Source organism: Epinephelus moara, chromosome 10 (assembly GCF_006386435.1).
Source record: "Epinephelus moara isolate mb chromosome 10, YSFRI_EMoa_1.0, whole genome shotgun sequence".
Taxonomy (NCBI): domain Eukaryota; kingdom Metazoa; phylum Chordata; class Actinopteri; order Perciformes; family Serranidae; genus Epinephelus; species Epinephelus moara.
The window spans coordinates 27,317,548-27,345,490 of record NC_065515.1 but is presented as its reverse complement, the minus strand read 5'-3'; the positions used below and the strand labels follow the sequence as shown (position 1 = coordinate 27,345,490).

General features: G+C 40.7%; 1 protein-coding gene across 1 annotated transcript in view; it reads left to right on the top strand.

The window, feature by feature from the left end:
- LOC126397154 (glypican-1-like) overlaps positions 1 to 27,472 on the top strand; it is a 50,558-nt gene extending 23,086 nt beyond the window's left edge. The window contains exons 2-10 of the mRNA XM_050055707.1: positions 12,098 to 12,256; positions 13,920 to 14,137; positions 15,021 to 15,194; positions 16,771 to 16,936; positions 20,204 to 20,334; positions 21,098 to 21,235; positions 21,792 to 21,922; positions 25,271 to 25,446; positions 25,825 to 27,472. Coding sequence (XP_049911664.1) covers positions 12,098 to 12,256; positions 13,920 to 14,137; positions 15,021 to 15,194; positions 16,771 to 16,936; positions 20,204 to 20,334; positions 21,098 to 21,235; positions 21,792 to 21,922; positions 25,271 to 25,446; positions 25,825 to 26,006 — 1,475 coding nt within the window. The 3' untranslated portion in view covers positions 26,007 to 27,472. The remainder of the gene's footprint in view (positions 1 to 12,097; positions 12,257 to 13,919; positions 14,138 to 15,020; positions 15,195 to 16,770; positions 16,937 to 20,203; positions 20,335 to 21,097; positions 21,236 to 21,791; positions 21,923 to 25,270; positions 25,447 to 25,824) is intronic.
- Positions 27,473 to 27,943: the final 471 nt, after the last annotated feature.

Here is a 27,943-nt window from a genome sequence, read left to right as displayed (position 1 = left end):
TGAGGATTCAAACCAAAATCCGCAAAGTCATAAAAGTAATTAAAAAAGGAATGACACAGTGTTTTGATCTCAGGATGATGCAACAAATATGCAATTGTGAAGTCAAGTGAAGCATATAATGTATGGTTACCTGCGATGTTTGAGGTGTCTTGAGCAAGCGGCAACCTCCAGGGCTGAGAAATGAAGCCAACACAGAAGTTTCGAAACTTGCAGTTCTTTGAACGGCTGCTTGAGGCTGGCTCCAGAGGCCAGTCAGTCCCCATAGACCTCCATGTTAAAATGCCTAGCTTTACAATGGAAATAAACATGTTTACACCCTGCTACAGAAAACAGTTTTGGTCTCTAACTGTACGGAGGTTGAATTTTATATGATTCAATTACAGTCTATGGTCTTGAGGTATAGTTTTAACGAATACAGCCATTTCATCAGGAACCAGTCATATTGTTTTAATGTTTTATGTCAATATTTTTCACGAAATGGTTGTTCTTTATTTATCTGAGGTGGGAGTGGCTGGGGTTGGACTTCCTTTCTATTTCTTATTTCTTTTTATTTATTTGTTTATTTATTCATTTTCCGTGACTCTCCCCGAAGCTACAGATATTTTTTACTTGAGCCTCACTGGGTAAGACTCTCCCTCCACCTTAAATTGGTCCTTACCATATATTTTTTAGATTCACAGCAAATATATTGGAGCCAATGCAACAAACAAATAACACGGAAGCTAATTTCGTAAGCAAAATGCAAATCCTACCCTCAAATTGCATCATCACACAAGCTGTGTCTGCACCTATCTTCTGTGTCTGCAGAATATCAGTGCATGACATCCACACATCCTGCCACACATTATACACAGTCCTCCACACATATGGAAACACACACACACACACACACACACACACACACCCATCACAGCTTGCACACAGCCAGCATCAGCAACATGTGCATAATGACCGTTTTCTCAAATAAACTGCACACGACAGTGGCAGCAGTGGCCAGCCACAGTAATATCAGTAATTTAGCACAGAGGATGTTGTTAGATTTTACAAATCTTACCCTTTGATATTTTAAAGTTAAAGGTTAAAAACTGGAAACAAAATCCTGGAGTTGAAGAAAGTCTTGGTTTCTAATTGTTGTCATGCATGCAGGAGCACAGAATTTACTGTTTTGTACAGGATCTGGTCGATGCAAATGGTTTAGTTTTTGCTAAATTTTAATCAGGACATGTAGAATAAAGTGATTTTGAAGAAATATCACTTTTTTAAGCTTAGCTTTGGTTAGGAGTCCTGAATAAAGCGTTTTTCACGCATGATGTGCTTAAGAACTGTTGTAAATTTGATAATCCAGTGATAATTTCTATTTTTTTTTTTTCAGTTTCTGGCTGTGATAAATTGTGATTTCAAGGATTTTTAAAGAAAATATGCCTTTCAAACCCTCCAATGGATTTTGGGATTCAGATGGGATTTACAATAAATACAAAATAGAACCATTCAAAGTTCTATGTTCCTCCCATTAGCCAAAATAAAAACAGAAGTCTCTCCTCAGTGCTTAAAAATTATTCGATCAAACTGTCCCCAAAGAGAAGCATGTTTTGATTCCTCTGATTCTAAAGAAGCAGTTTACCATTTTGAGAAATATTGTTATTTGCCTTCTTTCCCACATTGAGATAAAGATAAGAAAATCAATACCATTCTCATGTCTGCGTATTAAGTATGGAGCCAGGAGGTGATGATCTTAGCTTAGCAAAACTGCTGGAAAAGGGGAAATAGATACCCCGACTTTGTCCAGAGTTCCAAAATCTGCCTTCCAGCACCTCTGAAGCTCATTAATTAACACACGATATATCTCATTTGTTTAATCCTTACAAAAATAGTAATATAAAAGGAACAATTTGTGGCTTTAGAGGGAGCCAAGCTAGCAGTTTCCCCCTGCTTCCAGTCTTTATGCTAAACAAGCTAATTGCTTCCTGGCAAAGATGATGAGTCACTTTTATCTTGTCATCTTAAACATATTTCCCAAAAATATTGAACCATTCCTATTAACGGATGAAAAATTAATGGTGGATTAAAAATACTGTAAAGATGGCACTGCTAACAATTACAGTTACACAATCTTAGTAAACACAGTATAGTTCGAAAAGGACTTTAATTTAAACAGGACAATTCATCACAGTTAAACTAAGGTCAGGTCAGTTAATTCACTCTGAAACAATCCACTTGAGCTCAGCTACAGTAGATCAGACTCACATTATCTCACATTCTCTTGGGAAAATGTGTGATATATTTGTGAAGCAACTCCAGACAGTGATGAATGCTGGATCAGAATCAGAAAAATCATCTTGCCATGTCATGTAGCAAAGATAAACAACTTGTAGAGCAAAGAATCTTCCCATGAACATTAAAAATGCATTTTACCAGAGGGAAAATACCAGTTATCAGTCTGTAGCTGGAAGCCAAACTAATTTCTATGTCTTGCATACAAGCCAGCAGCATGGCACCATAACACTGAAAAAAAGAAAAAAGAAATTAATTAATTTTAAGTGTCAAACAGAGGTAAGCAGACAGCTGCTGTCAAGAGCTTAAATCAATTGCTGTCTCAACAACAACCTGTCTTTAATTAAATCCGGGTGTTGCCACATCTAGAATATTTGGCTTCGTGAAAGTTTGGCTTAATGGGTTTTTTAATTTGAGTTTCTCTTCACTCAAAGGTGACTAAGCATAGTAAAAGATCATAGATGGTTCTTTGCAACAAGAGGCAGAAAGCATGTCACTTGGGAAGTGTCAGCAAACACCACACTTCCTGTTACTTAGTGGTGTTGATTCAGCTCTTTACAGCCTGGCTGGATGGCTTCCTGTCAGCTTGCAGTGTGGTGCAGGGTACCTGTTCACCTGCTTGGCACGCGCTCTGATTGTTGGCTCACTTGTTGAGACGGGCTCAGGTATGTTGGGGCTGCCACAAGGAATGCAGGGAATAAAAAGGGAGGCAGAGCAGGAGGGTGTGACAGAGAGAAGAAAGTGAGAGCCAGATGCTTTTGATGGCAAGAGGAAATGAATGGCTAAGCAATGTTGTCTTGATGTGGTCTCCATGGCGACCTGTGTAAGCTGTTAAACGTCTGGAGGCGAAACCAAAAAACAAGTTTCGAATTAAATGGATTCACTAATGATTAAGTGCAAAAATACCCTGCAGCAGAGCAAGGATCTGCAGTTTCTCTAATGCAGCACTTAGCTCCAGGAGGGCTGTGGGAAACTGTGATCTCTACTTGGCACAACATCCACCATTAAATGAATTTATACCCATAAATATTACATCAGACGTTTCCACATAATCAATACAAAAGAATTTACCTCATCAGGATTCATGCCAGTCTAACGAGGTGAATAAACTATTCCTCTAAGTAGGGTAATCTGAGTTGAAATAGATTTTGCCTTGACTACATCCTTGACTCAGAGTTTATAGAAACCAGATTGAGGCCATAAGGTTGTTGGTTTGAGTCCCTGAGCTGCTGGCAAAATGTAAGATGAGAAAGTGGGTGAGTGGTGGCCAAAAATAGAAGGCTGTGATCGAACTAAGGAGCACTCAGGGGTTGATTGTGATGATGATTATAATAATGTGAAGCAGTATTTTACTGGCTAGAAGCCCAGCTGACCTTTCCTGGATACATAAATGTTTAAAATATGAGTGGGCAATGATTAGACAAGAGTTTTTTGTCTTTTTTTTATAGTTAGAATAGTTCTTTATGTTACTTTTTTTGTTTTATCTTCAACACAGTTTTTCTGCCAAGAGTGTCAGAATCAAATGTGAGAGACTGTCTCCTTAACAGCTGTCCACTCTCAAGTTTCATCACTATTTACAGAGCTGCAGGAAGTTACTTTCCACTGATCAGGTCCCCTCTAGGAGGCAACTGAAGGTAGTCAAAATCTTCACCACATTGCTGCAGATATTAAGACACCGCAGAACAAAAGGGATGTCCTCTTCACTCCGTCTTTTACATCTTTTTGCCAATATTTTGATCATGTGTTTCCATTTGGCTCCAATTGTGTTGGAAAGTCTTGAGTGACATACAGTACCCAAGCCTAAACACTGACCTTGGTGCCTTACTCCAAACTGATGGGTGACATGGACAGGACCTTATGGCAAAGCTGAGAGGAAGAAATTCTCTGGTTTGGGGACCTGAGATTTGCATCCTTGTTCTTTGCAGATGATGTGGTTCTGTTGGCTTCATTACATCGTGACCTCCACCATATGGGTTGGTTTGCAGTTGAGTGCGAAGCAGCTGAGATGTAAGTCAGTACCTCCAAGTCTGAGGCCATGGTTTTCTGCCATAAAATGGTGGTTTGCCCCCTCTGGGCTGGGAGAGAGTCACTGCCCCAAGTGAAGGAGCTCATGTATCTCAGGGTCTTGTTCAAGAGTGAAGGTAAAATGGAGCGTGACATGGACGGGTGGCTTGGTGTGGCTTTAGCAGTGATGTGGGCACTGCGCTGGACTGTTGTGGTGTAGAGGGAGTTGAGCCAGAAGGAAAGGCTTTCGATGTACTGGCCCATCAACATCCCAACCCTCCCCTATGGTCATGAGCTTTGGGTAGTGACCGAAAGAATGAGATCACAGATATAGGCACGGCCGAAATGGTTGTCTCGTGCAGAGTGGCCGGGCTCAGCCTTGGACGTAGGATGAGGAACTCAGACATCCGGAGGGAGCTCTGAGTAGAGCCGCTGATTCTTCATGTCAAAAGGGGTCAGTTGAGGGGGTTTGGGCATCTGATCAGAATGGCTCCTAGGCGCCTCCTGTTAGAGGTTTTCTGAGCATTTTTTGCTGGTAGGAGGTCCCAGGGTAGACCCAGAACATGCTGGGGGGATTCCATATCTCATCTGGCCTGGGAACACCTTGGGATCTCCCAGAAGGAGCTGGAAATCATTGCTTGGGAGAGGGACATTTGGAGTACTTTGCTCAGCCTGCTGCCCCAGCAACACACAAGCAGATGAAAATGGATGGATGAGTGACATGGGGCGAACCATTACTCAACCAATTTTTAACATTGAAAGAGCCCTTTTAAAAAGTAATGACTAGGAAAACAACTGTTCTCCCTCTTGAGGACTGAAACGGAAAATTGGTCATCACGAAGTAAGTGCCTGAAAGAGGAGCCTTGTCTGAGCTGCAGTGTTGCCAACTCTTTTCCATTTTAAGTATCTAGCACTATCTCCAAAATTGAAAAATCTTCAACAAAACATTTGAGATGCCATGAGAGGTATGGGGCATATACCTGTACTATAGTGCACAACTTTCCATTGAATCCAGGGAGTGACAAAAAAACTCTGATGGTCGAAACAGTATGCTAAATTTGTTGCTAGTTGCTTTTTAATGATGAGTTGCTAAGAGGGCTGAAAAGTTGCTAAATCTGGTGAGAAAGTTACCAAGTTGGCAACACTGCTGAGCTGTTCATCGCTGTAAGCATTTGACAAATATAAGCAGGGGCAGCACCAGGATAAAGAGCCATAAAGAGCTCTGCTGCGCTGTTTTCATAAAGTTGTATTGAATTCAGCTGTCAATGTGCCTTTTTTCTCTCCTCTGCACTTCCTTTCATAACTCATCATTTGAAACTGTGTAGATAAAAATAAAAATCCTACTTGGAAAAAAAATAGACCCACACTATCACACTTCTTCTTAATAGCCCAGAGGGAATTTATCTTATCACTGCTGGGCAGAAACTAAAGCTCTGCATATTTATAACTGAGTGTGTTTCTGTGCTCTTATGATTCTACTGTATCTTTGTGATGACCAATTTCCATTTCAGACCTCGAAAGGAAGAACAGTTGTTTCTCTGGTCGTCACTTTCACCGTTAAAAAATGGTTAAGTAAGGGTTTCTCCTATGTCAAGGGCAAGGTTCTGTATGTCACTTTCCCAACTTTCCCATTCAAGTTGAGCCCAGTGGAAAAGAGAAGCTTAAATGCACCTTTACCTAACCTTGTACTTCAAACTGTGGTCAGACATCTGGGATGAGATGAGTGAGGTTGGTCAGTGGGATAAGATCCAAAGATGCTCCACAAAAATTGTTAGGCTTAGATGACCTCGTGGAAATGTTTGCGGTCAGGGCAAACCTTTTGTATGGGGAATAAGACCCAGAGAAGCTCCAGGTTTTAGGGTTACAGTTAGCTGTGAGGGTACAAAAGAACTTACTGTTGGACGTTCAAACTGTCTGTAACATCCTATGACATCTTTTGTAACTTTCCAAAACCAACAACACAACAAGCTCTGTCACTCTAGCAACAGTTGGCCAGGCTAGGTGTGCGAAGGTGACGTTAGTATGCGGGTTTGACATTCTCTGAAGCTCTCTTCATCATAAGCCTGTCACCCTCGATGTTTACCACTAAGTGCAATGCCTTCCAGGTGAAACTGTCCAAAAGTGTGTGTCATTATCCACATTGGGATGATTCATCGAATCTCCCCACCTCTGCATGATGACAAGCTTTTCACACCTCCTTCGAGTGTGCCCATTTTGAACAGCTATGAACACTTATGCCTTCAGACGTGGTTGGAAAAAACTTTTGAACGGACAAGTCTGTTTTAAGTATACTCTGCATGGTTTAAAGAGTAAGGGATGCATTTGAAAAGTTGCTTGTGATATTAAGTGAAATTAGTAGCACAGACTATCTGTCAAACCACAACCAATGGCAACCAATGAGTGACAAAAAAAATCCTGGAAAACCAATTTATATTGAAATGCTCTTAGCATGTTGCTTTTCTCATCTGATTAAGGCCATAGGCACTAAGGAAAGTATTGTCAGTGAGAGTCCTCACAAGTGTGGTACGGACTCATGTATATTTATGTGTTTGCCCTTCGGGATGTGGACTTAACTAAATATATGCTGAAGCTTGAAGTAAAAAACAATGTGAGCAATTCAATCACTTATAGAAACTGATTTTATTTGACGCAAATCTCCTTACAGCTAATCTCTCCTCTCCTCTCCTCTCCTCTCCTCTCCTCTCCTCTCCATATTTACACCACTATTCCTGGCAGGACCTAAAAGCTGTTTTGTCTTTGCCTAGAAGGAGTCTTTTTTTGACACTATGAGCAGATGATTGCCTAAAGGCCCATCACAGAGCCCTTGAGCAAGGCACTTATTCTCAGATGAGATAACCTGCACTGTGTTCTAGTCATTTCAGCTACTGTAATGTATCTGTCTGCAGGTATAGCATGTTTGCAAGCTTGCTTTTTGTACATGTGTTAGTGTCTCACCACTGTGCCCACCAAGTAAATTAAGTTTTTATAGCAGGATACCAGCTGCTTCCATTACCCAGCAACCCAGGAATGCAGTAAAGCATATGTGTCTGTGGTAAACGCCCTGCGTCGTTTAGGTTGGTAAGCAAACCAACAACTAAATGCTAACATTAGCTGCAGCACATGAGTGCACAAAGATGGTGTGTGCTGTCTCCGACCCACATGTGTAACACTGATGGTTTTAAACCCCGCAGAGGAATTATCTGTACTTATTCTGCCTGACTGTAGAGCCCTCTAAGATGTTTTTTAGAAAGGTGACCTGAGTACTGAAAATGACATTGATTGATACCTCAGACCTCGGCTGTGTCTCTCCTCTCCTCTTCTCTCCCCTCTTCTGTAGCTTATAATGCTCAGTTTTTGTAGGGAATGTGTCAATGTGTTGTTGACTGATGTCAAGCTGAAATTTGAAATGTAATCTGATTATGATACTGTGGCTATTGATCAAGATATTTTTAACATATCTGTGGAATTTAGATGTTTTCTATGGTAGTGGCTGACTGACATTTTATGGCTGGTGTTGCAACAAGATGCACCAAGGCTGGATTATCTATTGGGCAACTGCCGAAGGGCCCCAATGTTTGTCAGTTGGACTTTGATCATTTGATTAACAATCCTGTCAATAACCCTGTGTCAAAATGTATGGGTATATAGATTTAGATTTAGATTGTTATATTAGTTTTTGAATTTAGTTCAGTTTGAAGCTGATATTTCAGTCATCTTGAATTATGGTCTTTTTCACAAAACTAGGCTGTCTTCGCAGTGGCATTTATTTTTGCACAAAGGTAGAAAACCCACAATTACCACAATGCACTGTTCCGCAACGTCACAATAAATACTTCCTCTGGTGGGTGACGCAATGCAAGCTTGGCCATTTTTCCACATGAAACAATATGGTGGATGACTGGTAACAAGCTATCTTGAATTACAGATAAACTGTTATTAAAATGACAGTTCCTGAAAACATTTTAAGTAGGCAATGCAGTTACTGAATATGTATTCATATTTTATCAGCACTGCTTAGTCAGTATTTTCAGCCCCTGTGTTTTACAATACAGGACACATTACGGTGCCTGCTTCCTGCTCAGAAATTCTCCTATTACAGCCAAACAGTGCACTAAAATGTGTTTCTTAAGACATTTAGGTAAGGAATGGGCAATACAGTAACTGAATCTTGGTTTATATTTGATCAGCACTGCCTCGAGTTTGAGACAGAGAGAGGGGCAGGTCTCTTTGTGTCCGTGGTGGCGGTGATTCAACATGAGGATGTACAATCTGAAGTTGAAGCAATGGCCCAAGAGTCAGTGAAAATCTGCTGGATGATGCAAAATGCAGCATTTGAGCTGAGAGATGAGCAGGCAGATCTGAACACTGGTAGGATGGAGGGAAGTTTACTGCATTTTATTAACACATCCTACCCACAAACAAAGCTGGTTGAAAATTTGCAAAGTATTACTTAAAGTATTACATCCAAAATATGCCAAAAATGGAGTACTAGATGACTCAGGGGTTTGCACGCTGTGTACCGCTACAGTTGAGTTCTGCCGTTTTTTGATCTGCCAGCAAAAAGTCATTAACAAGGCACAAAACCTATTTTTTATTCTGTGAATCAAACTGGAATCATAGACGACAAAGACTATGATTCTCATGTGAATCAATATTTTCCTCCAGCCCTACAAATCACGATAACGGCACTAAGTTAATTGGTACCCTGGAGAACACTAATGTGGGGTATCAATGCAGAAAGACAAATACAAGTCTTTTTTGACCAGATAAGAACACAAATCAAAATAAATGCCCAGGATACATGGACTGATTATTTGTTTCTTTCTTAAAGTGAATTTAAATTTGAACCTAACACCTGGCTGGGGACAAAATTATTGGCGGTCGTATTTGATTGTGCAGATGCTGCTTTTCATGTCCAATAGCATCTATTTAAAACAAAAGACTTTCCTCAGGTGTTGACACGAGCAGTCAGTGCTGAACACAAAGAGGTGGAGGTGATGCACAAGTTCTCTCTGTAAACTAGATTGACAGGATTGTGGGAGTTGTGTGAAAATTCGCAGCTGAAGTGTGAGGATGCGTTTTCAAAAGCTTTTTCCAACTTTCAACAATCAGACACACACAGCTCAGTAGAGAGAACAGGTGTGATTAGTGGGGAAGTGATTTTGTTTGATGCTGTTTGGGTTCAGAAGAGTGAAGCGTCTCATCTCAGACTGACTGACCTGCACTTGACACTTGAGGATTACTGAAGGAATGGGAATAATAAATGAGTGTCGTGGCTGATCTGTGGAGTGAGTGTTTGCAGCTCCAGCTCCAGACTTGTGCTCCTCTTACACTTTCCTCTTGGATAAAGCAAACAAAACAAAACAAAACAAAAAAATTCTCAAAATACCCAAAAAAGGGAAGTGGGAAAAGACGTAAGGTGGTACATAAACTGCTATTTCCCGTAGTACGGCTGCCAGTCTCTGTTTCTCACCCACACACACACTCACACACACTCACACACACACTCACACACACACACACTTACACACACCAGCCAGTGCCAATGAAAGATTCATGGAGGAGTGATGATTAAGGCGTCTCCTCTTCTGCTCCACTTACCCTGGTGGACAAATTCTGCCCCCAACCCACACATACACCCACACACACATCCACACACACACACACACACACACACACACACACACACACACACACACACACACACACACACCCAAACCCAGGACCTGTTAAGAAGAGCGGGAGCAGTGATGCACACAGCTGTGGGGTACTTACTCACCCTTAACCTTTCCAGGCGTGGGCACAAACACACACACACACACACACACACACACACAGTCTGTCAAGAGACTGATGCGGCAGACTGCTTTCTAGGCTGTCTGGTAGACTCTGTGTGTGTGTGTGTGTGTGTACAAGTATATTTGAATGTGTATGTGCGTGTTTGTGCGTGCGTGTGTGTGTGTGTGTGTAGGTGTTTTGGAAAAAGATCTTTATTTTTATTCTCCCCTGTGGGAGCATCCCCATAAGCATAGACAACAAATGTTGAAGGCGAGCAATTTTCTAGACTCCTATTCTGCATTTTACATTTTCGGTTTCATTATTCTCAGCAATTATCATGCTTTATTGCCATGTCATGTGCCTTTGAGTACCTTTAAAGTGCTATACAAATGATATTATTGTTATCATTATTATTATTATTTATTATCAGTCGTTCATTATTCAGTATTTCAGCTCTGGTCAAACTAACATTTTGTCCTGTAAGCTGAAACATGATACGTTTGAAAAAGGTTAAAGTAGTTTTATTTTCGTTTGTTTTTTAACCTTTCTTTATCTTATCTTATCTATTGATCTAAAATATAAGATTATTTTATAAAATGTGATAGATTGTTATAGAAAAAATATCCAACAGTGTTTTGCTTCCAGTATTTCTGTACTTTTCTACTTTACGACTTCAACTTGTAATGGAGTATTTTAATTACTTGGTGTTGCTACTTTTATTTAAGTAAAACATCTCAGTACTTCTTCCACCACTGAAGAGGGGGCAGGAAATGAGGAATAACATGTAATAAAGGTCCCTGGCCCTCTGGTTCACACCAGTGGCGTCTGCAAAATGCTAACTTAGGTTTATCAATGACATGTATTGGAATACAATGAATTTCAATCAGTTAGTTGTTAGTCTACCAACATACTGGCCTAAGCAAATGTACAATAACACAAACACACAGCTTCAGAACATCCAGTGCATAGAAAAGAGACAAACAGCTGAAAAAAAAACATGGTTGCTATATATAGATCAAGTGTACTGTATTTACTGTACAGAGTGCTTTTCTGGTCGGAAACTACTGTATAAATAAAAGGATTCTAATAAATGATTAATGCAGTGGACTGAGAGGCACTCAAATCCATTACTTTAGTAAAAGTAGCAGAAACACACTGGAAAAACACTCCAGTCCAGATTGTAATTAGGTAAAGGGAAATAACTATTGGCAGAATAATATACACTAATATCTGAAGTAAAAGTGCTCATAATTAATACTGGTTCATTTATAGTGCTGAATAATTGATGGACATTATTGTTACATTGATAATCTGTCATATCATGTACAGACCATCAGATGGAGGCATGAATTTGGTGGAGCACCTGTATGCAGATCCAGTAACCAGTTGTTCATTGTCATATAGTGCATCTTACAGGCACAGCAGTGCTTTGAGCTCAGAAAGTGAGAATGCTAACATGCTAATGTTTAGCAGGCACTATATAATCTTTACCATGTTTACCATTTTACTAATTACCAACACACAAAGTACAGCTTGGAGTGATTGCAATGGCATTGGTTTAGGATTTGGTCATAAACTAAAGTACAGGACACCTTAAATTTTTTTACCTGAAGGTAAGTTGTTAGACTCAGTTACTAGGAAATAAACCAAGTTTTTCAACCTGAGGGCAGTAAGGGGGACATGAATGTCTGAAAAAAGCAAATCACAGCAGTCAATGCAAATATTGTCAAGACATTTCTCGCAGAACCCCAAATGTCAACCTCCTGCTAGACCAAAAGTCAGACGATCAATTAAGTCTGGGAACTATGGATGTCTGTTAAGAATTTCATGGCAATTCATCCAGTAGTTTTTTGCCATAGAGCCATATCACAAGTGTCGTTAATAAAGATTATACACCTGTATTTCCATTTACTTAGTCTGATCTTGAGGCTAATTTGATAGTAAATGGATATGTTAAAGAGCTGACATATGCAGTGATTAAATTAAATAGTTATAAAACAATTAAAGCAATTAACTCTGACTCTGTGTCTTCCCCACCACGCAGGTGAACATCTGAGGATGTGTCCTCAGGGTCCAACCTGTTGTACCAGCGCCATGGAGGAGAACCTGGGCAGTCTGAGCACACAAGAGACCGAGGGACTGATCAGAGAGGCTGGCAGATCGCTGCAGTCTGCCTTCAACGCTCTCCACAGGAGCTTCGACAGTAAGTAGGGTGTGTCTTTGTGTGTATCTGTGTGTGTGTGTGTTTGCAGGATAGATGCTCATTACTGGCTGAGCTCAATACCAAAGCTTCAGCGACGGGCCCAGAGGAGTATGACAATAGTATGTTGTCTATTTGTGAATTTGTGTTTGGTACAAGCTCTGACTGTGCTCAGCGCTCGATAATGCAGCTTCCCAGGGATGGTTGGGTTTTTTTTCTGTGTGTGCGTGTGTGAGGGAGGATGTGTTTGTGTCCTGTGCATCAAGGGGACCCCTGACTGGGTGTTATAATGAGAGCAGAGTCAGCCAGACACAATGAAACGTGATAAGCCGATCCCCTGATCTCGAAGGGGCACACACACACACACACACACACAAACAGAGGGGTGTCCCCCGGGGCAGTGGCTGGTTCAGCTAATGAGCAGTTGACCCACTGAGGAGCTGCGGCTGCAGATCACTGCACATCAGAGAAAGAGAGGGATGGAGGGAGGAGGAAAAGAAGGAAAGACTGAGAAGTGCCACCGCTAACAATAGGGAGACGTGAGAAATGTGTCATTAGGAAGGTAGAAAGTGAGTCAAAATAAAAAATGAGGAAAGAAGAAATAGGGAGCAGGAGGAGGACTACTCAGAGAACAAGGAGGAGGACTAGTCAGAGAAGAAGGAGAAGGAGGAGGAGGAGGAGGAGGAGGTGGAGGAGGAGGAGGACAGTATTATTAGTCTCAAGGCAGCAGGCCACCTCAGTAGCAGTTAATGTGGCCGCCCATCTGGTTGTGGTTAGAACAGGCTGGCACTGGTCCACAGCCTTTGAAGCATGAGGGAAAAGCCCAGACCAATATACTGCAGAGACAGCGAGCTGACTCTCTTATTCTTTCTGTTTGACCTCTGTGTCGCTTTGTATCCATCTGGCTGCAAGCAAATTTCAAAGGAACCTTTAAAAATGTTAAATAAATTGGTAGAAATTTTTACATCCAAGGTCATTGTCCATTGATATGCTTGACCTGAGGAGCCATCACATTCCTTATTTCTTTATTCTTCAAAAGTATTTCAATTGCTATATACTTGGTAATTTTCTTATTAAAATAAAATCAAACTCAAAGCTGCACTTATTAATATTTCTAACTAAACAAGGGATCTAGATGACTGTGTGTGATGTGAAAGGTGACAAACCCACAGAGGATTATCACCTGACTCTGCAGCTCCCCTCAGCTCTACAGAGCGTTTTAGTTTGGGTTTTATGGTCTCTCTGCTTTCATTAGAGACATTCACAGAGGCTTTAGGCAGCTATTTTTTATTTATTTATATTATTTTTGCTTTCCATGTGTATATGGCTTTATTGTACCTGAAGTAAACTGTGGAGAGTTTTGTTTTGTAGCTGTTGTCATGACAGTTATCAGTTAACTGGAGGCCTCCTTTTTGCGTGCACTTCTAAGTTTAAATATATTTTGTGACTAAATGTGATTCTTTGTCAGACCTACAGAGGACACTCACACAGGTTTCGGAGCTCTGACCCTTCAGCTGAAACAGATTGACTCTTTTATATCTCTCATTATTCTGTTCTATCAACTTATTAAATGACACAAAAGACAACATGATTGGTACACTTTATATTTGTTCACGTTCCCATTTTAATTGTTCCGCCTTTTCTCTCCTCTCCTTTTCCCCCTCAGCTTATTTCACTGAGCTGCACAGTCGCTCTGAGCGCTCTCTTCAGGAGGCGCTGTCTCCACTCGGGCCCCTGTACTCCCAGAACACTCGCCTCTACGGAGATCTGTACGTCGACCTGCGACAGTACTACCGGGGCTCCGCTCTCAACCTGGACGAGACCCTGTCTGAGTTCTGGTCCCGCCTCCTGGAGCGCACCTTTAAAATCTCTGCCCCCACAGATGTGAGTGAAGAAGTTCAACTGGAAGACTTTTGAATGGGAGACAATGGTGTACAAAATGATGAAAGGATAGTTATTAAAATAGTAAGACAGAAACCAGGGCACTGATTAAATAACTGAGATTACAGAGGAGATGGTATGTCACATTATTACAGTCTCAGTCACATTTTAAATGTTTAAAAATACCCAGGTTACAATCATATTAATGATACTGAAAGTTATTTGAATGGAAATACTTCACTGTAAAATCTGACGTGATGATCTCACCTTAAAAAAATCTAGGAAAGGGATTGCCTCGAAAAACGTAAGTATGTTCACCTATAAAGTGAACATAACTTAAGACTGTAGTTATGTTCACTTACTTTCCTAGATTTTTCAAAGTAAGTTCCACTTGTCAGATTTTACAGTGTTGGAATGTGAATCGACACGATTGAAGGATTTTGTGAACTAGTTCTCCTGATCCATTCAGCTGTTGGCTGAACTGCCTCTCTTCAGTTCCTGCTTCTGTTCTGGCTCAGAAATAGAATAAACATTTGCAATATTTCTATTTTTAGGTACGTCACCTGCACTGTTTTGATCTATTGTTGCTCTTAAATGCATAACCAGAGCTTATTTGTGTTCTATGAATATGAAGTAGAGGTAGAAGCATGTTTAAATCTGTCATGATAACATACTTCTTAAGAGTGTCCGGGAGGCTGATCATGTTTCCTGGACATGAGTCTGGCCTGAGACCAGTGTTGCACGCCATCTCCTGTCTTTTCCGCTCTTGCCTCACTCACTGCCAGCTCTACACTGCATGCTATTTTAGAAAGGGAAAAATGTCAATAAAATCACTAACAATAACAAAGTTATCCTTCCCATTTCCCCTGTCACCTCTGTCTGGCAGGTCAACCTGTCAGAAGACTACCTTGAATGTGTTGCCAAGCAACAAGAGACGCTGCGGCCATTTGGAGACGTCCCACGGGACATGAAGGTGAAGCTGATCCGGGCTTTTGTCACAGCCAGGTCGTTTGTCCAGGGGCTGATAGTCAGCGCAGATGTGGTCAGGAAGGTCTCACAGGTGAGTGTGCGGTGTGTGTGTGTGTTTGTGTGTGTGTGTGTGTGTGTGTGTGTGTGTGTTTGTGTGTGTATATGAGACATAACAGGAGAGACACAGTGAGTCAGACAGAGAGAGACAGTTGGTGGTGTGAGAAAAACTGAGAGTTCAAGAGTCACTGTTTGTGTCTCAGTGAGAAAATCGTGTGTGTGTGTGTGTGTGTGTGTATGTGTGTGTGTCTGTGTGAAACGGAGGCCTGCTGGGCTGAGTCCCAGGAAAGCAGATATGATGGATGCGTGGTCGTCACACCCTAACTGTCAGAGAAAACGTCTCCACCCAAAAAAAATGAAAAAAACAAAGATCATCAAAAATGAAGCGTCAGACTGCCATCAGAACAAAGCTCCCATTTGGACGGATGACAACAGTCTTGTCAAATTATGGGTGTGATGATTTTTTTTTTTCAAGTCTCGGTGCAGTTTTTTTCCCAACACTCAGAGAGGCAGCGTTGTCTGATGTGACTGTGTGATTGTTTTCTTCTGTGTACTGTTGTTAGGTCTGTTGTTAATGTTTGACGTAGCTCATACGGTCACAACGACACTTTTTACACCCTTCTTTCTTCATTCATCCCCTGTAAGATAGATTTACTGTACAAACTTCATCTCAATTCTGCAATTTAATAGACCACACCAGTGATTTTTTTAATGTTTTAACCTATGTAGCGAATCATTTAGCAAAATATTCTGCTGACATTTGAATGTATTTTTCCATACAGTTCCAGGCATGTATTAGCTTCTTTTCCCTTCCAGTTGATGTCATAATCAGAGATGATCTTGAAACTAACTTGCGTTGTGTAATCTATCACAGCGATCATTGTGTCTGCTTCCATTTTTGTCAAAGCTACATTATCGTTAGGAGTGCAGAGCTTTTCCCATCAGCACTTCAACCACATTACCACACTGCGATAATGTAACATTGACACAAATTAATGCAGACTTGACGTTGACAGTGATGGATTGTATACAACTCAAGCAACTTTTAAAAGGCTGTGGGCTGATTTTCATACTGCACATAAATAAATGCATGATAACCGACTGGAAAATCTAAAACTGTATACCATGCAATTAAAAATAGTCAGCAAAAATGATCTTGGAAATACACTGGTCTGGTCTGTCATCTGTGCAGGGTAGTGGTAAAATAACTCCACTGTGGAACTGGACACCTTTCATGACTTACATACACAAGAGGCTGACAGTGTAACAGAAACCATGTACTGTATAAAGACAGAGGAGGAGGGCCATCGTGGCTTTCTTGTTCAGGCTCGGTCTCTTATAATGTTGTAACACCGCCCTCTACTGTTTATTCCCTCCTCGAGCTTTTTGTACTGCACGGCAGTCATAGAGTAAATGACCTATTAAAAAGAGCTAAGCAGCCAATACACAAAGCACATTTAAATTATGAACAATTACTTTTCCCACAACAGTTCAATTAGGTGAGAGGAAGAAACTGGACTAATATAAATATACCCTTGCACTATTAAATGTCTTCTTTCAGAGCTGGCCCTGAGGATTGTGATGCTAACTGTGCTGTCAAACCTCCACAGGTTCATCTGAGTCCAGAGTGTACCAAAGCCCTGATGAAGCTGGTTTACTGCCCCCACTGTCGCGGCATAGCCTCTGTCAAACCCTGCTCCAACTACTGTTCCAACGTGATGAAGGGCTGCCTGGCTAACCAAGCTGACCTGGACCCCGAGTGGCAGAACCTTATAGGTGAGATTCAGTCATTAAAGTAAGACACTGTGGAGTAAAGCTAGGGATAATCCAGATTTTCTTAGAAGGCTGAGTTGATGCCTGGGACTCATTTGTCCTTATGTGGCACACACAAATGATTTACGAGAATTTGTGGCATGTACCAACACTACCCATACTAGGTTTCCTTTTACAGTCTACCTTTCTCCACAGGGGACACACACATATATTAGATCCTAAAAACATTAACAGCTTAATCTGAATGAATTTATAGTTAGAATATGATACAGACATGAACTGAAATAAAATATACACAGTAATTAAGGCAAACTTAGTTCAAAATATATTTTCTGGCACTCCAGCAGCTGCCCTATGCAGGTCACTGTCGTTGAATGTTGCTCCAGCAGTGTAACATCACCTAGGCTATAATATCACCCCATCCAAACCACTCCCTCTTTATGTCTGTGTGACGGCCTCCTGCTTCAGTGGGGCCTGCTGTGTGTGTTTTCCCCTGTCTGTCTGTCTGTTGCTGTGTTTTGCAGGTCCTGGTGGGCGGGGCTGAGTAGCTGCAACTGGGAGCACCTGGCCAGTCTCCTAGCGGCAGCTTACTTAAGCTGGCTGTTCAATCAGTTCGCTCTCTTCCCCTCATTCGGCACCATAGTTTTGTTTCGTTGGCTTCGGCCTGGTTTTCAATTTGTGTTCAACACCATATGACACCCTGCATACATTACTCAATCACCCATTCACCCTGCCAACAAACTGAAACACATATTCACACATTTCATAACTTAATTATGCTTTTGCAATTACCTTTTGTTAAACAATACCTGTGTGCACTTCTCAGTTGATACCGTGTGTGTCTCCCATATTTGTCATGGCCTATGAGCTCTGTCCTGACACTCTGTCACAGTGCAACGCTGCTCTGATGGCATGTTGTCGACAGATACTGTTTACTGTTAATATTTTCTAATATGTTTGGCTCCTCTAATCTACACTGACACTGTTAAATTTCTGACTGAAGCTCGGCAGTGTCAAAATGCTTCCTTTTACTCTTTGGTAACATTTTTATGAATGAAACTTGTCCATAAATTGAGTGGGAAAAGAACAGCTAGTCTTATTATAGGGTGTTTTCATTAGGTTGAACAGGTACCATTCATCAGGCTGAAACAAGAGCTTTATGACAAGTTTTGTGAATCCAAGCCACAATACTCAGAAAAAGGTAAGAGAGATTTAGGCTGAGAATACACAGTTGTTATTGCATGAGGTCCACTGAGTTTGACAATGCAACTGCCGATAAAAAGACTGATATAAGCATATGGGCAAGATTAATCCAACATGCATTTAATTGCTGTGCATATAAATGTATCTGATATGTGCAGTATCAGGGATCAACTAGTTACATGTGATGAAATTACAGAAATAAATGTAATTGTACTGAGTTACAGATACTGGGAAAATTATGTAATTAAATAACAGTTAATAATCAAAATGTTGGTGAATACAAAGGGGTTGGATCCAAATATATTATTTTCAGTATGTGGAATATAGCATTCATTCTGTTGCTTTGCATATTTTTACCCTGCAGAAAGCCTTTTTTGGCAAAGCCCATTTCCAGTCATTATTTTAGCTTTATTGACCAGTTCATAGGCGTTTCTAGCCCATTTTTAGCACCCCTAAATTGAATCCCAGCACCCCTAATATTTGAGAGATTTTTATTTATTTATTTTACTGTATGTCCTTTTTTAACAAGCTAGAAAAGTGTCAAAACCATACAGTACTTGGTTGAAACGTAATATTTTAACAACATTTTAACCCCTTGCCTCAAAAATGGTTTGATCCACCCCATCCCTCCCCATCCCTCCCACCTTTCCCCGACCCCGGTCTCTGAGCGGTCAATCTGCACTGCAAGCGCTGCCTTCTAGAGTGGGGGATATACAGTACCTGGCTGAAACCAGGATATGTGACACATTTCTAAACTTCTACCACTCAATACCAACACGTTATTATCATTACCAGTCCTCCTGACGTTTTTTCTAGCTAGGAAACGTTACAGGTGGTCAGTACCACTGTCCTCTGTTTGAATTGGAATGAGAGAAGCTAGCTGTCGTGTCAGGCCAAAACACACCGGCGGCGTCATATGACGGCGGCGTCATTGACGCGAGTCAAGTGCCGCCTCCAACACACACAAAAAGCGTCGCGCTGCGGGGCGTCAACCAGATTTCCAGTCCGCTAGGCTGGGAAGTAACCGGCGGCGTACGACGCGCGTCAAAACAGCCGCCCCCATTATTTTCTGTTTACAAACCCACACCGGCGCCGTGGCACTTTACGCTATTGTCCTATTTTGCCAGCGTCGCCGCCCTTGAAAAAGCGCTATTTTGTACTTCCAAGCTCGTGTGTACAGACAGACAGACAGCCTCATCATGGATATAACATTGTTTTTTCAAAAAAAAAAAAAAAAAAAAAAAAAAAAAAAAGAGCCAGGTTCAGGTAAGAGTGTGTGGTCTGTCTATCTAGAATGATGTTGTAAATTGGATCAATGTATCAGTTTATCTCTTATTAGATTTAAAATGCATTGTTTGGTTATTTGCCTTTTGGTTGACAGTACAAAGAGAGAGAGAGGAGCAGAGAGAGGACTTTATTTATTAATGTTCTTACTAGTATTTTTGGTATTTTTGGTACTCACTATAGGGGGCTGGTTTACTCCAGAAACATACATACTGTTTATGTGTATGTTGAGGAGCTGCTGTATCAAAATGAGTCGTCTTCCCCCAGAAATTAGGGTTACGATATGTTTCTTTTATGATTCCAATCCATTCCTCTTTTGCTGTGGCTCAGCATTTAAATAACCTTTATCAGATTTGATGGTTTAGTCACAGACTTTCCCAAAAAGTGTTGTGCTTTTCTTTCACAAATGTGGGAATGAAATTGTGTTAAAATGTACAAAACAGTGAAATTTATCTTGCCTGGCCGGGCAGCTCTCTGGGTGCTCAGCACCCCTAAACCTCTGATCCTAGAATCGCCCCTGGACCAGTTTAAAACGTTTGATAGAAAAATAATAAAAATGTAATTAAATAGAATAACTTTGATGAAGTAATTAAATAGTTACATTACTTACGACATTTTAAACAGGGTTACTTGTAATCTGTAACCTGTTACATTTCACAAGTAACATTCCCAACACTGGATATATGCTGGTAAATTATGATTTAGTGGCTTGGTAGCAAATCAGGTTTTGTCAAATTTATCCAAATTTTTTTCTCTTCTCTTTTTGCTTCTTTCTTCATTCAGACACCATGATCCAGGTGGCCTCTAGTTTCAGCACGGAGCCCAGTCTCGATGTGGTCCTCTCTTCCATCCCTGCTCGGATCTACGAGGCTGTTCACTACCTGCAGGAAAACATGGACACTTTCACAGCAAAAGTAAGAGGTCTCACCTCATCTTGTCACTTTAAAATATCCCTTGGAGCATTTTATTTCCAGTCAGATGCCAGCTAACATCTGCAGTCCTGCACTGTTAGAACGTGTCCACTCTTTATCAGTGTTCTCAGGTCAAATATCATTAAGGAGTGTGCAGAAGCAAAGTTATTATCCTCACAGAGTGCTTACCTTGAGGATACTTGATGTAAAGCTCAACAATGTGCTCCAGCAGCAATGTTCCGAACCTCTCACCCCTACCTTTTATTGGTTTTATAGATGTATCCTTCAAATAAGGTTTGGCAGCATTATTAAATTGCTTGCCTCCAATAATTTACCTGATGTATATATCAATGTTCATTTATTGGACAAGCAGAGAGTGCAGCTATGAATAGTTTTGGCCTTGTTTACAATGCCAAGCTGCTTCACTCTTTCACTTTGTTAAGTGCAATTTATTTTCAAGCTCTTGCATATAAATCGCTAATATAAAATGCAGTTTAATGTATCTATTTCTATCTGACTCTTAAACACTTGTCACTGCAGACAATATCACTGCTATGGTCTTGAACACATAGGCCATGGGCTTAAAAAACAAATGTGGTCAATACACCCATTTGTGGCAACTAGCGGCCGAGCATCCTCACAGTTTGAAACACGTGTCTGCAGCGACATCTAGTGGTATTTTTTAGTTCTCACAAAATGTTGCGATACAGACTGAACAGTGGTTTCTATAGCTGTGTGATCTCACATGTAAAACTTGTAAATGCAGGTGTACCAGACATGTGGAACTCCAGGTGAACCAGGAACAGGAAGTCCGACCCTTAATGAGCAGAGGAAGAAGAGCGGCTCCCTGACTGCATCAGAGTACAAACCCTCTCCAACCGCTGGGCTCAGACTGGAGATGCAGGTATGTGCATGTGCATGTATATCTATACTGCATGTTTACTCTATGAATGGACAGAGTTCATTTAAAGGCGCAGGAAAAAAGAAGAGTGGACATGTGGATGTGAGAAAGTATCTATCCACCTGGAACAGTCAGCACTTGTTTTAATGAGATTTCACATGAATGACATTTGCAGCAGGATTTCTCTTTGATGGTCAAGGTAAACATGTAGGAAATGGTTATGAAAAGGAAATGGTTATTTTAGTTGTAGCATTCATTTTTTTGTTTATGAAAAGATGCATTCTTTTATCGAGAGCATGAAATTACTGGCTTTGCTTGTGCCACTTATTTTCTTATGTGCAGGCTACATCCCAGGTTGTTTTTGTATATGTTTGATTTGAGTGCCTTTGTCAAATCCACCCATGTATTACAGTGGATTTCAATGGAAGTCACGATGTACATTTATTTTAAGCAGCACAGATTGTGATGTGATTTAAAACCTATTATGACTTGTTTTGGATTCTATACCCATACCATAGGACTTGGACTTGTGAAACTAAAATGTTGTCTCTGTCCTCAGGTGTCAGATCTGTCCAGTAAGCTGAGGGAGATGCGGCAGTACTGGGTCCAGCTCCCTGTGGCACTTTGCAGCAAATTGGCAGCAGGAGGCGCCGGTCAGGATAAATGCTGGAACGGCATGACTAAAGCCAGGTGAGGAAGCAACCTGGGCTGCGTCCAGCTCTGACAAAACATATCAAACTGTTTATAAACAGAAACAGTGATGTGTTGAACGTCCTGTTGTGTTACACAGCACACTGTTTTTAATATGGTGGATTTTAATTCAATAGATTTTAAATGAACTTAATTTGCATGGGAACCATATGTTCGCTGCTGATTGCGTAACATCTCTCTCTCATCTCTCCCCACCAAACTAGAGGAAATGTATCTTAATGCCAGTTGCACACCTTTTTACACCAAGTAAGCATGTCTTTTAACCTAGAAACATGGTGCACACCCTTTTCAGACTGAGGATGCCCCAGCTCCAGGAAAATGTCACCTGTCACCGACCAATCAAAAGCTTGTTTGTTTAAATATGACTTCAAGCATGACTACACCCAGCTCGCCTGTGGCTCCCAAATGTCCTTCAAATCCAGACTATGTCTAGATACAGTTCAATTAATTGTCTTTGACCTCAACATGAAGATATTTCTTCCGAGGTTTTTTCCATTATTTTAGTGTCTGATTATTTTTTCAGTTATATTTCTGTTCACCTCAGATGACTTTTGTGAGATGTGATCCCTGATGCATGATGTGTGCATTCATTCTTTCATAGACATTGACTGTTTTTCTGCAACTAAGTTTTTAAACCAACAACACCCCCATCATCCAAGAGAAAACTGTATTGCAGAGTGTTGAATAAAACGCTTTCAAGGTCTGAAATCTGTTCAGCACAAGTTTAACTCATGCAGCTGCACAAACAAGATGCGTTACGGACTGTTGTGTGTTCTTCAGTGCTTAAAAGCTTAAAGAGACTTCTTGGGTCAGGATTATAAAGCAAGGAGAGGAGGCGACAAGCTTCTGATAAAGTTGCTACAGTATGACACAGGCCTGTTCTCTTCTCATTGAAGGCCATTTGTGTCCTTTTTGTCATAATAAAAGAGGCAACAAGCTGTTTCTTCTCATACTGACTGTAAACAGTGGTTAATGGTAATTCATTTGAAGATGTTATAAACTGACATCTCTTCCACATACAGCCAGAGCCTGCAGAGATTCACATTGTGCACCACATGCAATCATGACCACCCTCCAGCCTCCCTTAATCCATGTGTAAATGGATTATAGAACAATTTGATGCCATGTTGATATGTATGCCCCCCCGCTTCCACACATACAAACACACTCATACACACACATACACACACCTTGCATCCTTTAAAGTGGTTGGATTGCAGCCAACTGATGAGATTTGTGCTGAGCAGAACACTAAGAAATATATGACAGTAAAAAGGCATGAATTATATATAGATATGTGTGTGTGTGTGTGTGTGTGTGAGAGAGAGAGAGAGAGAGAGAGAGAGAGAGAGAGAGAGAGAGAGAGAGAAGTGAGAAAGGCCATGAAATATAGATGAACCACTGACTGCGTGTGACAGATTAAGGAAATATGAAATGGATGTTTGTCGGTGTGGCACAGAGGGTGAATTATAACAGTTTGAAACTCCACAGCGACATCTTGTGGATTTCTGGAGACCTCACAAAATGTCACAAAAAATGATAACTCCAATAAATTCTCAGATTGGGAGATGAGATATAGTGTTGAAGTATAGAACTCAAATAGGGTTATTTGAATTTTGAAGCAGCTGCAAGAGCATAAATTAAATCCCACCACTAAGCACATGGTGTGTGTGTGTGTTTGTGTACCTCTATCTTTGTGAGAACAAAGCGTTTTCAAATCTGAGGTCATTTTGGCTCCTCACACCTCACTTCTCTCCTCCTTCACTTTTCACTTTTTAAAAGGGACATTTGGGAGTTAACACATTCCCTGGGAATTGTCACATGGTCATATGACAGGTCTTGCTTGTTGTAATCATTCCACCTGTTCATATTTACCATAAGGAGATCCTTTTCTGATGCATTTTCAAACATTCATACTAAAAAGACAGACACTTTGGAAGATACCCACCTGATCTGACTACCTCAGACTGCTGAGGTCGAATGTTAAATTCCGCTAAAGATATTGTTGCACTTCAAGTACCGTGCGTTTTGTTTCCCATCTCTTCCACTGGAAGCATGCTAGGAAGGGATTTCTACTTACCAGTATAACAGAAGGAATTATTACAGCAAGCAACAATACTTTCAAAGTTCATGTCGGCACCATATTATGGAAAAAACTTCCACTTGTCCTTTTAGACCTGGTTTTAGGATTGACGTTGGAATTAAATGAGGGTGGTCAAGGTTAGAGGAAGAATAGGGCTGAGCAATAATTAAAAGATATTGTATTTTTTACTCTCAGTGAAACTGTATCATTCTGATATGATGACATAGTACTGACAAAGTGACAAAGTTTTTTGTGTAAATAGTTTTGTGAGACAGAATTGGTGTTGGTGGCTGTAGCTCAGGAGATAGAGTGGGTCATCCAGTTATCAGATACTGAACCCCAGATTGCTCCCAGTGTGTGAGTGCATTTAAATGATTTACTGAAAAGCAGGTGGCACCTTGTATGGTATCCTCAGCCACCAGTGTGTACAGTAAATGGGTGACTGAAGCAGTGTAAAAGCACTTTGAGTAATACTAGTGAGGTGGTAGTATTTCAACCATTCAAAGTTTCAGGCAGTAAAAAGCCGACAGCCCGATCCTCGCCTGTGCTTGAGGTTAGCAGCTCGAGGCTGCTACAGCTGTCACTAGCATAAGACACCTGACTCTCTAATGGAACTGTTGGTTTGACAAGAGAGAAGAAAGCATGAAATGAACAAAGCATACCTTTTCTTTTTGCTTTCAATAGGTACTGCAGCTGCCCTTATAAAGTATTTGTTGCATGGAGTATGCATATAATTGAGATATACTACTTTGTCATAACATTGCACCTTGAACTTTGACCCTTGAACTACAATAGTATAGGTAGTGGAACTCACCAAATAGGTCTGCTTCTGCTGCATCAGCGTTGATCCTTGTTTTGTTTTTTTAAAGTGTCCATCATAACTCCAACCATGCTATGGGAAAGAAAAAGTAGGCAGAGTACTGTTGTCACTGAGGGTCCTCACAAGAGCGGAAGCACAAGCACGTGGGTGTTTGTTTGCTTGTGTGAGTTGTGTTTGTGTACTCATCTGCTGACCAGGCGCTGTCAGCACAAAATGCCACATCTAATTTACAAAATTGAGCACAGCTGTGCAGATTCACTGAGAGAGTGCCGCTTGCATGTGTTTTCAAGTAAACAAAATATTCCCAAAATTACCCTTTCATTAACCAGATCGTCTCCCTTATACCCATAACGATTTTTTTTTTTCAAACCAAAACTACCATGATGATGTTGCCACACATTCTTCCTCTCCTGTCTCCAATCAGGTACCTTCCAGAGGTGATGGGTGACGGCTTGGCCAATCAGATTAACAACCCTGAGGTGGAGCTTGACATCACAAAGCCAGACATGACTATCCGGCAGCAGATCATGCAACTCAAAATCATGAGCAACAGGCTGAAAAACGCACTGGATGGCAATGATGTGGACTTCCAGGATGCAAGTAGGTACCTCTCTAAGATTTGTAGTGTACAAAGTACTTTCCAGTGTTAATATTGTATACATGGTCAGTGTCTGCCTCTAAAAAACTGTTCAGCCTCACACATACAGTAATGTAATGGTCTGATTCCCCATGTTAAACCAGACCCCATACTCCCACCTAATGACTAATAAACTTAATTAAAGCATTGATTTTATTCATGAAGGTCAGATGTTCTCCACTCAGTAATTACTGCTTACAAACTGAAAAGTGGTTGCTTATCAGAAGCAATTGAAGTTGACAACTTTCTTGACAATGAAAGAGAAAGGCATCTCTTTCTCATGTTTTTAAAAACATAAAGTAATTAACCATTTCCCAATAAAAATGTTTTTATCTCCCTAGGCGATGACATCAGCGGCTCAGGAAGCGGGATGTGCGTGAGTGGTCATTGTTCTCGGAACAGACCAGGATTGTATGCCTACTCGCCAGACAACAACCGAGTCAGAGGCGCAGCCGCGTCTCGAACCCGCCTCTGTGGCTTCCTACTCCTGTTCCCACCGGTCATCCTGCTGCTTCAGCGATGATGGACCGCCATCGACTCAAATCAGACTCTGAGGTCTAGAGGAGGGCTGAACCATGGGATGGACAAAAAGGGGTTTGCTTGGGGGAGAAAGATTGGAACGTAATCTTGCCAAAAAATGAAAAAGACATTTGGGGAAATGAATGGACGACGTTTTTCTTTAACTGAGAAGAGCAAAAATTGACAGTGACAATATTCTTTATTTAGTTTTGCTCAATTATAATGTCTTAGTTTGGGTGTGATTCAGTTTGTTGAGCTGGTTTCAATGGATTGTTGGAAGAAGACCGAGATGTGAAAGGTGAAGATGACAAAGAGAGTGATGGCTGTTGATGATGAAGATGATGGGGATATTGATAATGGTTTACTGACACTCCATCAGGTCTATTTAGCTCCAGTTTCCAGTCAGCAGGCGGCAGATCAGCGAAAAAAATGTTTAGTGCCCTGATATGTGGTGCGTTCAACAAGGCTTTTTTTAATTTGATTTTTTTTTTTTTAACTCAAGGTTGTCTACCTTAACAAACATTGTGTAAGTTGTAAATGTTTGTGTACATTAGCTAAAAGTCTGGCACCATATTGAGCCATGAATGTACAGTATAATACTATAATGGCAATGAATTCCCCCATAATCTGTGATGTAGTCGTCCAGACGTTTTGGCGTGTGTTGGCATAAATGGATACATTCAGTAGGATTTGTTTGACATGTTGCAGATAAATTATCACACTCCTGAAATGTATGAGATGTGATTGCAAGATTTTACCTCACTTTTAGTGTTTTCCCAACCATTTTCAGGAAAAAAGGGATGCAATACTTTAACAACTCATCACCCTTGAATTGAAAACAAGCACCGACAAGCCGTTTCCTTAGGTCCTGTTAGTTTTCTCCTGCAATGAAGATGGAAATCTGCACATTATTCTGACACGTCTGGTTACAATAACCACAAAAATCCCCACAAAGAACATTTCATGATGCAGTAATGCAAGAGAGGACTCCTTGTTGAATGCACACGTGCGTTATGTAACTTAAAATGAAGTCTTAGAAGCAACGCAGTGGCAGATATAAAGTAGGTAAAAACCAAAGCACTTATGAAACTTAACACTTTTTTACATTTTTTGACAGCAGATGTTGCCCCAACTATGTTGGACATTTGTGACAACCCTCTCACCAGGTTTTGTAACTGCATTATGTTAAAGAAAAAAAAAAGCATCACTAAGAAAACAAAAGGTTTTTGTACATACAGTTCAGGATGTGTGCAGAATATTGACAACATGTATACGTTTGCCTGGTGATGCATAATTTACTCGGCATGCCTTTCCTTCAGTCTACACTACTACTCTGGTACATATGGGATTCCTGATTCACACAAGTCTCTTGCACATACACACATTTTACACACACTGGGGTTGTGTATTAAGCTGATTTTTGTCCATAAGTGTATTTAATGACACGTTTCATTCATTAAACTCTGTCTGATTGTAGCATTTGATTTTGCCATGTACATTTTGATTATGCACACAAAGGTCAAAATTGTGTACTTTTTTTTGTAGCTCTGAATGCAACCCACTCAACAGGAAAAAAATGCTGCCATTGTGCAATTCTGCAAACCACAGATATGTTACATTTACATGTTATTATGTAGTAGATAGCTGATATTTTCTGTGGTTAACAAGTGGTAGATTTCAGCACAAAAACCACTTGGTTATGGTTAGGAAAGATCACGTTTTGGCTTGAAATACCCAGTTTGGGGGCACAGTCCTGGCAGAACAAGCAGTAATGTCTTGGTAAAAAACAAACGCTGGAAAGACAACGATGGGTTGCCTAAAATGCCACTGGAAGCACAGCAATGCCTCACTAAATCACAACCGTTTTTTGTTGTTTGTTGGTCTTAAACAGTTGTCTGCAGCTTATCATGCTGTCCCCCATTGCCTATCCAACATGCCCTC